The sequence below is a fragment of the Melanerpes formicivorus genome, unplaced genomic scaffold, assembly GCF_026170545.1.
Source record: "Melanerpes formicivorus ecotype bairdi unplaced genomic scaffold, bMelFor1.0.p_v2 SCAF_34, whole genome shotgun sequence".
NCBI classification, from domain to species: Eukaryota; Metazoa; Chordata; class Aves; order Piciformes; family Picidae; genus Melanerpes; species Melanerpes formicivorus.
The window spans coordinates 375,112-385,653 of record NW_027142386.1 but is presented as its reverse complement, the minus strand read 5'-3'; the positions used below and the strand labels follow the sequence as shown (position 1 = coordinate 385,653).

At 64.0% G+C, this 10,542-nt stretch overlaps 1 protein-coding gene across 1 annotated transcript; it reads right to left on the bottom strand.

Moving 5' to 3' along the window:
* Nucleotides 1-1,312: 1,312 nt before the first annotated feature.
* Nucleotides 1,313-9,997, bottom strand: GRIN3B (glutamate ionotropic receptor NMDA type subunit 3B). Its single transcript, XM_068156139.1, has 9 exons — nucleotides 9,524-9,997; nucleotides 7,487-8,085; nucleotides 5,960-7,010; nucleotides 4,526-4,671; nucleotides 3,740-3,855; nucleotides 3,411-3,562; nucleotides 2,443-2,607; nucleotides 1,780-1,847; nucleotides 1,313-1,646 (listed from the first exon to the last, which is right to left on the bottom strand). The coding sequence occupies exons 1-9, from the start codon at nucleotides 9,995-9,997 to the stop codon at nucleotides 1,313-1,315; spliced, it is 3,105 nt and encodes a 1,034-aa protein (XP_068012240.1).
* Between the last annotated feature and the right edge of the window lie 545 nt (nucleotides 9,998-10,542).

Here is a 10,542-nt window from a genome sequence, read left to right as displayed (position 1 = left end):
TGTATCTAACAGCTGCTGTGGCCTCCAGCCCCTGCTGGGGGCCTGCTGGAGAGGGGGGCAGCAGGGCCAGTGCTCAGCACTGCAGGGGCAGTGCCACTCCTGGGGTGCCAGTGCCACACCTGGGGTGCCAGTGCCACACCTGGGGTGCCAGCCTGGGGCTTAGGGTGCCAGTGTTCAATCATGGAAATGGTTTGGGGTTGAAATGGACCTCGAAGACCCTCCAGTTCCAACCCCCCTGCCAGGGGCAGGGACACCTCCCACCAGCCCAGGCTGCTCAGGGCTCATCCAGCCTGGGCTTGGACACCTCCAGGCAGGAGGCAGCCACAGCCTGTGCCAGGCTCTCCTCACCCTCAACACTTTCTTCCTCATCTCCAGCCTCAGTCTCCCCTCTCCCAGCTCAAAGCCATTGCTCCTCATCCTGTCCCTCCCAGCCCTTGTCACCAGTCCCTCCCCAGCTCTCCTGGAGCCCCTTTCAGGTCCGGGCAGGCTGCTCTGAGGTCTCCCTGCAGCCTTCTCCTCTCCAGGCTGCACAGCCCCAGCGCTGCCTGTCCCTCTGGGGCGCTGGAGACGTGGTGGCAGGGCAGGGAGCGCTGAGCACAAGTCCCTGTGTGTGGCAGCCTCTGGAGGGCTGCAGGAGGGGAGGTCCCACCCAGGACCTTTCACAGCCCCTCAGCCACCTGCAGCTGGTCTGAGGGATGTGTGGTGTCCCCATGAGCCAGGCCGAGCCTGCCGGCTCCTCCCTGCAATGTGTGCTGAGAAACGGGCTGGGGGCATCCATCTCCCACCCCCTCTGCCGGAGGAAGCCTCCACTCTTGGTTTGAGGAGCTCAGCCTGGCTTGGCTGGCCTGCAGCTGGCTCTCCCTGGCCTGTCAGTGCCTGCAGGGGAGGCAGGGGAAGGGTCCCCCCCGGCCCCCAGGCCCTGCTGGCTGGAGGGAGACAGAAGCAGCTTCCCTTCTCCACCGCCTTTATTTACATGGTTTAAAAGCAGCATCGCCGAAGCGTCTGCCAGCAGAGTGCTGCAGGAGGTCCTGCTGCTGCCCCCCACCTCGCCCCACTGCCCTCCCCACACCACCCCCTCCCCTCTCGGGGCTGTGCTTCCAACCCCCATCGCCAGCGAGAGGGAGGCTACAGCTCAGGGCCCCGGAGCTGGGCAAGGGCAGCAGCCCCAGGGCATCCCCCTCCGCCCTGCCACCCCCGGGGGCCTCCTTCCAGCCCTCCCCCATCTCCTTGCTCCCGCTCCGGCCAGGGGAGTGGGTGGCATCCACCCTGCCCGGCTGGAGGTGTTCTGGGGGCTGCCTGCCTCTCCCCCGTGTCACCTCTCCTGGGGCTCCTCCGTGGCCCTCGGGACGGGCAGTGCCAGTGCCCGGCCGCTCCTGGCCGTGCCCAGCGCGGCCACCAGCTCGCCCTTCCTCACCAGCGCTGCCCGCAGCTGGTCCCGCATCTCCTGGATCTTCACCTCCAGCTCCTGCAGCTCGCTCTCCCCGGCCGCCCTGTCCAGGGGCTGCAGCAGCTGCCCGTTCCCGGGGTGCTGGGGGGAGCCCTCGGGGGGGGCTTTGTCCAGCTGGAAGCGCACTCGCCGAGCCTCCTTCCGCGGGCTGCCCCAGGGCTGCCCTGCCGCCGGCGCCTGCCTCGGCTGCGGGTTGCACCTTTTGGAGGAGGGGGAGAAGGGTTGAGGTGCGAGGTGGTGGCTGGGAGGTCTTTCCCTGGCACCCTGGGGTGGGGAGGTGCCCACAGGGAGGAGGAGGAGGAGAGCAGGGCAGGCTCCAGCCCTGGCCATACCTCTGCTCCAAGCTCAGCCTTTGGCCTTTCTGCTCCTCCGTGCCCGTGTTCAGAGCCCGGTGGATTTTCTGTGGGGCACAGGGGCAGAGTGAGGAGGGTGGGCAAGGGGCTGGAGGGGCACTGTGGGGCAGAGTGAGGTGGGTGGGCAAGGGGCTGGGGGGGCACTGTGGGGCAGAGTGAGGTGGGTGGGCAAGGGGCTGGGGGGGCACTGTGGGGCAGAGTGAGGTGGGTGGGCAAGGGGCTGGGGGGGCATTGTGGGGCAGAGTGAGATGGGTGGGCAAGGGGCTGGAGGGGCACTGTGGGGTGATAGGGCCAGAGCCAGAGGAGGAGGAGGAGGACAGAGCGTAGGTAAGGGAAGAATAAGCACAGAATCACAGAATGTTAGGGGTTGGAAGGGACCTCTGGAGAGCACTCAGTCCACCCCCAGCTGCCAGAGCAGGAGCACCCAGGGCAGGTCCCACAGGAACACAGCCAGGTGGGGCTTGGAAGCCTCCAGAGAAGGAGACTCCACAACCCCTTTGGGAAGCCTGCTCCAGGGCTCCAGCAGCCCCACATCAAAGATGCTTCTCCCCACGCTGAGGCAGAACCTCCTGGGGTGCAGCCTGTGCCCTCTGTTGGAGGGAGCATGTGGGAGCGGGAGGGGGATGCCCTGGCTGCTCTCACCTGGCTGGTGTGCAGCCAGTAGTTGAACTTCTTCTTGCGCTTGATGCGGGGCAGGACCAGGCGGTAGAAGATGTGCTCCCCCAGGGAGGTCAGCAGGGAGCCACTCAGCCCAATGCAGAGCAGCACAAAGAGCCCAGAGAAGTGGTAGATGCCCATCTGCAGGGTCTGTGGGGAGGGGAGAGAGAGCTGCCACAGAATCACACAGTGGGAGGGCTTGGAAGGGACCTCTGGAGAGCATCCAGTCCAACCCCCACTGCCAAAGCAGCAGCCCCCAGGGCAGGGCACACAGGAACACAGCCAGGTGGGGCTTGAAAGGCTCCAGAGAAGGAGGCTCCACAACCTCTCCAGGGCTCCAGAACCTTCACACCAAAGAGTTTTCTCCTCCTGGTCAGATGGAACTTCCTGGGTTCCAGTTAGTGCCCATTGCCCCTTGTCCTATCCCTGGGCACCACCAAACAGAGCCTGGCACCTTCTTGCCACCCACCCCTCAGATATTGATAGACATTGATCAGATCCCCTCTCAGCCTTCTCCTCTCCAGGCTACCCACCCCCAGGGCTCTCAGCAGAGTTGTTCCAGTCCCTTCATCATCCTCACAGCCTCTGCTGGACTCTCTCCAGCAGGTCTCTGTCCCCCTTGAACTGGGGAGCCCCAAACTGGGCACAGTGTTCCAGATGTGGTCTCAGCAGAGCAGAGCAGAGGGGCAGGAGAACCTCCCTAGCCCTGTTGGCCACACTCCTCTTGCTGCACCCCAGGACCCCCTTGGCCCTTTTGGCCACCAGGGCTCATTGCTGTCCCGTGGATGATTTAGTGCCCACCAAGGACTCTTCTCCATGGAGCTGCTTTCCCGCAGGACAGCTCCTAACCTGTCCTGGTGCCTGGTGCTGTTCCTCCCCACTCTACCCTTGCCTTTAGTGTCAGAGCTTCCAGAGCCCTACCAGCCCCAAGCCAAGGGCCTGGCTGCCCTCACCTCAGTGACAGCAAAGACTCTCTTGCCACAGGGCACCATCTTGTACCACTTGTCATGCAGGAGGTCGATGAAGCCTGAGGACTTGTAGCTGCTGATGAACTCGGAGATGTTGGAGGTCAGTGGTGAGTTCTGAGGCAGACCAATGCCATAGCCTGGCCCCAGCAGGGCAGAGGGGAGAGAGCAGCAGTGCTGAGGTGAGGGGGGCACAGCACAGAGCACCAAGCAGGCACCCTGCTCAGGGCTATGGGCAGGCACAGCCCCATCCCAGCACACAGCACACAGGGGGATGTGGGACCCCCCCCCCCAGGACAGCCCCCTGCTCCCCACACCTTCAATGGCAAAGGGTTTGCCCACAGTCAGCAGTTTGCAGTCGGAGTCGATGGAGACCTCATAGTCCAGCAGGGACTTGTCCATGATGAAGGCATTGAGCTTGGGGGGCTCTGTCCTGCACCAACACAGAGGAGCCCCTCAGGGAGGGGACTGCTTCCACCTTTCCCAGGATCCCCCACAACCAGGTACCCCCCCTGGGATGGGGTGGGGAACAGGAGGTGTGCAGGCTGCAGGGATCATGGAATCATTAAGGTTGGGAAAGATTTCCAAGTTCCTCCAGTCCAACACCAACCCAACCCCACCATGGCCACCCAACCCTGGCCCCAAGTGCCATGGCCACAGTCCCCCTCCAGGCATGGGGTCTCCACCACCTCCCTGGGCAGCCTGTGCCAGTCCTTGACCACCCTTGCAGCACAGAAATTGTTCCTCACCCCCAGCCTAACCCTCCCCTGGCACAGTTTCAGGCCATTTCCTCTCCTTCTATCAGCTGATCCTAGAGAGGAGGGGTTGGAAAAGACCTCTAAGAGTCCAACCATCAACCCACCCCCACCCTGGCCATCAAACCCTGTCCTCAAGTGCCATGGCCACATGGTTCTTGAACACCTCCAGGGTCCACCCCCTCCCTGGGCAGCCTGTGCCAATCATTGCAGCACAGAAATTGTTCCTCATCCCCAGCCTAACCCTCCCCTGGCACAGTTTCAGGCCATTTCCTCTCATCCTATCTCCAGTTTCTTGGGAGAAGAGCCCCTGGGAGGGGCAAGAGGAGGTGTTTCCCCCCTCCTCACTTGAGCATGGTGACCCCAGCAGGGGTGGTGGGGACGCTGTGGCGCCTCATGTACTCATGCATCTCGGGGAAGCTCTTCTTGATGTACTCCTCAGCGCTGCTCTCCCAGACGGTGCCGAAGCGGAAGCCCTGCGAGGGGTGATGCAGCTGGAAGGAGGCAGCTCAGCATCAGTCTCCCCCCCCAGCCCAGGCAGGAGCAGCCCCCAAGGACTGGAAAAGGTCTTGGAAAAGATTCCCAAGATCCTCCAGTCCAACCAGCAACCCGACCCCACCATGGCCACTAAACCCTGGCCCCAAGTGCCGTGGCCCCAGGCTGCTTCAACACCTCCAGGGATGGGGACAGGATGACACAGCCCCGAGGACAGCACAGCTCCAGGCAGGGGAGGCTCTGCCCAGCCCTTGTGGGGTGTCTGGCAAAGAGGCCTCCAAGAAGGCAGCCCCACTTCTCCCAGCCCACTTCTCCCCTGCCCTGCAGCTGGGTGCAGGATTAAAAGCCAGGGTGGGGAACACACCAAGCTTCCTGGGGGCCTGGGAAATAGAATAGAATAGAATAGAATAGAATAGAATAGAATAGAATAGAATAGAATAGAATAGAATAGAATAGAATAGAATAGAATAGGGATAGGATAGGATAGGATAGGATAGGATAGGATAGGATAGGATAGGATAGGATAGGATAGGATAGGACAGGACAGGATAGGATAGGATAGGATAGGATAGGGATAGGATGGGATGGGATGGGATAGAATAGAATAGAATAGAATAGAATAGAATAGAATAAAATAGAATAGAATAGAATAGAATAGAACAGAACAGAACAAGGATAGGATAAGGATAGGATAGGGATAGGATAGGATAGGATAGGATAGGATAGGATAGGGTAGGATGGGATGGGATAGAATAGAATAGAATAGAATAGAATAGAATAGAATAGAATAGAATAGAATAAGGATAGGATAGGATAGGATAGGATAGGATAGGATAGGATAGGATAGGATAGGATAGGATAGGATAGGATAGGATAGGATAGGATGGGATAGGATAGGGTAGGATGGGATGGGATAGAATAGAATAGAATAGAATAGAATAGAATAGAACAGAACAGAACAGAACAGAACAAGGATAGGATAAGGATAGGATAGGGATAGGATAGGATAGGGATAGGATAGGATAGGATAGGATAGGATAGGATAGGATAGGATAGGATAGGATAGGATAGGATAGGGATAGGATAGGATAGGATAGGATAGGATAGGATAGGATAGGGATAGGATAGGGATAGGATAGGATAGAACAGACCCCACAGCCTCGGTAGGGGCTGAGAAGACCTTGCTGCACCGATCCCAGGCACAGCAAGCAGGACAGACACCACCCAGCCCCTTTCCCTGGGCTTCTGACCCATCTCACCTCAGCCCCTCCACAGGCGTGCTCCTACCTTTGGGTCGTGGATGCCGGAGAGCTCCTCGAAGGTCTTGTCCCCCACCATGACGGCCGCGAGGTTGGCTGTGTAGCTGGAGAGCACCAGGAGGCAGAAGATGGCCCAGAGGTTCATGAGGAAGCGCCCCGTGCAGCACTTGGGGGTCTTGCTGGAGACGGTGCGCCCGAAGAGGATGGCGTAGCACAGGTTGAGGGCCGAGGAGTAGGAGAAGATCTTCCTGCGGTTGCGGCCGTGGGGGGTCATGCCGTAGGGGCTCTTCCACTCGTAGAGGGTGAGGAAGAGAGCCGTCATGTGCAGCGCCACGAAGACGCCCACCCACATGGTCCAGTGCAAGGGCCACATGAAGGCCCCGATGGGGGAGGCCGTGTCCTTGGTCCTCACCAGGATGCCCAGGCTGGTGGAGAAGAAGGGGCTGGTGAAGTCGATGACTTTGCTGCGCGCCGAGTTGATGCTGAAGGAGGTGACGGCCATGTGGGCGGCGCCGCTCAGCAGGTCGCCCACCAGCCCCGTCCAGCGCCCGTTCTTCCAGGCGCCGTATTTGCCGTCGCCCACGATGTAGAGCTCGAAGTCGAAGGGCATGTCCTCGGCCAGCCTCTCCAGCAGGTCGATGCAGTACCCGTAGCAGCACTTCCTGTAGGCCCGCGGCACCGAGCCGTTGTCCGCGGCCAGCTCCTCGAAGAGGGAGTCCAGCACGGCCGAGTCGTTGGTGCCAGGGTCCAGGCAGAGCTGCCCGGCCGGGCAGCTGCCGTCCTCATCCACCTCCCTGGTGAAGACGAAGGGATGCTCCACCAGCGTCACCACCCGCAGCCTGGCCCGGGCCCCTTCGGCCCCCTCGCCGGGGCTCTGCCGCTGGCGGTGGCTCTGCCAGCCGCCCTCCTCCGGCTCCAGCTTGCCGTGCCGCCAGGTGCCCACCGTCACCCAGGTGGGGTCCCCCCGGGAGTCCCTCCGCAGGCTCCAGACGCGGAACTGCTGCTCCGGGCGCGCCAGGGTCGCATTCTCCACACGCACAGGTCCTGTCTGGCCGTGGAAGGAGGAGTTGGCCAGGAACCTGGCGGGGAGGGAGTGGGGGGAAAGTGTCACAGCTCCGGCATCACCAGCCCTGAGGCTGTGCCCAGAAGGAGCCAGGGATGGAGCCTGGCGCCGGGAGCAGCATGGGCACAGCTGTGGGCACGGAGCAGCAGCAGGATCCATCCAGCTCGCTGTGCTGGCAGGGCCAGGAGTTGTTAATATTTACAGAGCAGAAGTGCTCGGGCAGCACGCAGGAGATCCGAAGTGACACATCCCCCCCTGTGCAGCTGGCACAAACCATGTCCCAGGGAGGGCAGCAGGGGCTGGGGGGGTGGAGCTGAGCCCTGTGGCAGTGCCTACACTCGCCAGGGAACACATCTGGCTCTGCACACTCAACCCTGGGCTCCCCAGCTCTGCCCTTACCCCACCTTGGCACTGGGGCACAGCTTTGCCCCATGCACCCCGATGTGAAGGAGCTGGGGTGGGGGAAAGGGGCACCCGCAGAGCCTTCCTTACCGGGAAAGGAAGAGCCCTGAGGACTCGCTGCCCGCCCGGTGCCTGCCGTTGCAGTTCACGGTGGTCTGCAGGAGGGCCGGGTCCGGGCGGACGCGGGCGGCACTGGCAATGGCCTGGGACACCAGCCCCACCATGTCCTGGATGAAGAGCTCCAGCGGTGGCCGGTTGACCTCCCCGTAGGCCAGGAGCCCCAGGGGCAGCCCTTCGGTCTGCAGCTCGCTGGCGGTGAGCGGAGAGCCCAGCATCCAGTGGAAGTCCTGCGGGAGCAGCCCCAGCTCCTCGGCCGCACGGAAGAGGAGCCGAGCCCGCGGCAGGTCGCAGCCGAGCACCAGCGCGGGGCTGGAGAGCGTCCTGAAGCGGTCCCCATGCTGCTGGAGGTAGCGAGTGGCCCCGGGCTCGTCCAGGTAGCCAAGGTCCAGGATGGTGCGGAAGAAGAGCTGGGAGCGGTGGGCCCAGAGGTCGAGGAAGCCAGAGACATCCCAGGGGTGGCAGAGCACCAGGCTGGTCTCCTGCCAGTCGTTGGCCTGCAGGATGCTCACCAGCACGTCCACCAGCGTCTCCAGTGAGCTCTGCCGGTCCATGTGGAAGTGGAAAGGGCTCTGCCGACACACGGGGGTTGTGGCTGTGCCCCTGACCTGCTCCTGCCCGTGGGAAGAGCCCGGAGGCAGCAGCAGGCAGGGTCCCACTCCCTGCCCACTCCTTGCCTCGCTACAGTCCGGGGAGATGGTTCCCCCCTCCCACCCAGCAGTAGCTGTGCAACCCACCCGTGAGCCACAGGGTGAGGCTCTGGGAGACCCCCCAGGGAGGAGAGCCCCAGGGACCCCCCGTCTGGGTGGGTGTGAAGGCTGGTGACCTCCCCCGGGCATCCCCCTACCCACCCACAGGAGGGTCTCCTCTGCTGCCAGCCAGGCAGTGCCCAGCTCCCGGCAGCCGATGCGCTCCAAGGACACTCTGCCTGCCAGGCAGCGGATGAGCAGGCGTGGAGGTGACGCAGCCTGGGCAGCCCTGGGGAGAGGCTGCTGGGACAGGGACTGGCATGGTCCTGCCATGTGCCAGGAGAGGAGTCACCTCTGCCCAGGCACAGCCCCGGGGGCAGCAGGCATGTGGAGGGGCCCAAGCACATTAGGCAGGTGGCTTGTCCCCAGAAGGGACCAGCTGAGGGAAAGGAGAGAGACAAAAGCAGCCCCAAGGACATGGGGCTGGGGCAGGACTTGGCCTGGCAGGTTTGGGGCTGCGAAGCAAGACAGCAGCACCTCTGGATGCCACTGCTGGCACAGTGGGGCTGAACTGGCCAGTATGAGGGACTGTGGGGATCCAGTGCCAGGGCAGAGCTCTTCTGGGGACAGACTGGGGTCGAGACTGCATGGGGAGACATGGGGCTGCCAGAGGAGCTGGGGAAGTTGCCTTGGGTTGGGAGCAGGGATGGGGCTGGGACTGAACTAGGCAGAGGGCCAGGAGAGAAATGAGATGGGGGCTGGGATGGAGCCAGGAGAGAGCTGGGATCGAGGCTGAGACAGAGCCAGCATGGGGCTGGAATGAGGGGACAGGAGGGGACTGGCATAGAGCTGTGGTGGGGGCCAGGAAAGATGCAGGATGAGGCCAGGATGAGGACCAGGATAGTGCTGAGAGAGACCCAGGATGGGGGGCTCAGGATAGAGCTGGAATGGAAATAGGGGGTGGATGGGAGCAAGATCAGAGCCTGGATGGAGCCAGGATGGAGCCAGGATGGAGCCAGGATGGTGCCAGGAGGAAATCAGGATGCAGTGAGGATGAGAAACTGGAACAGAGCCGGGACTGGGACTGGGATTGGGATGGAGTCAGAAGGGGAGCCGGGACCAAGCTGAGAGGGGGAGCGGCAGGAGGACACCCGGGATTGAGCCGGGATTGGAGCCGGAACGGGAGCAAGGACGGAGAAGGGACGGAGCCGGCACGGCCAGCAGGGACGTGAGCAGGGACGGAGCGCTGCGTCCCGGCCGGTGCCGGTGTGGTGCCACCGGTGCCATGTCCCTGGTGCGGTGCCCCCGGTGCGGGTCTTACCTGCGCTCGGAATGGCAGCGGCCCGCGGGTGTTGAGGAGGCTGACGAAGGGGATCTGGAGGGCGGCGGCGAGGAAATCGAGCTGGAGCAGCTCCCGCCGGGAGCGGGGCAGAGCCAGGACCGCGGCCACACCGCGCCCCGCCAGCGCCCCGCAAAGCCACCGCGCCAGCGAGCCCGGGTCCCGCGTCGCCGGGCCGCCCGCCACCACCTCCAGGCTGAGGTTTTGCGCCCCCCCGCCGGGGCCGGGACCCTCCTCCCCGGGGCTGCCCCCGGTGCCGGTAGCGGCAGCTCTGAGCAGCGCGGCGCGGAGGCGAGGGCGGCCGGGGGCGGGGGGAGGCAGCAGCGCTGCGAGGCGCACGGCGGGGCCGGGGCCGGCGCCGGGCCCGGGGCGGGTCGGGGGGTAGCAGGGCTGCGGGTGTCCCCCCGCCGCTCCCACCGCCGCCGCCAGCAGCCACAGCGCCCGCAGTCCCGCCATGTGCCCGCCACCGGCCCCGCCGCTCTGCGCCCCGCCGGGGCGGGACGGGGGCGGGACGGCTGCCCCCCCCGGTGCGGACACCGCCCGGCGTGTGCGGGCAGGGGGAGGGAAGGGTCCCACCGTCAGCGCCCGCCCCGACCCCGAGCCGAACAGAAGGGTCCGGGCCGGCTCCCGGTGCGCGGTGGGTCCCGCCGGACGTGCCCGCAGCGAGAACAACCCCCCCGCAGCTCGCCCGCACTCGGCGCGGGTCCGCGTTCCCTTCCCCATCCCTCCTCCGGTGCTGCGACCGTGGAGTCCCCCGGAAGAGACAGCGAAGCCCCGGAGAGATCCCGGTTGCTTTTGGACCACCGCAACCTTCCTCCTCCTCCTCCGGCCGCGCACTCCGCGCTGCCCCGGGGCTGGGCAAAGCCGCTCGGGGCAGTTGCTGAGCCTGGCTCAGAGGCCAAACACCATCAGCACCACCACCCCCCCGGTACGGGCCAGACCTAGGACCCTCCATCCCTCCTCGGCCTCGGAAGCAGGGGCAGGAGGCCGCCGGGGCAGTC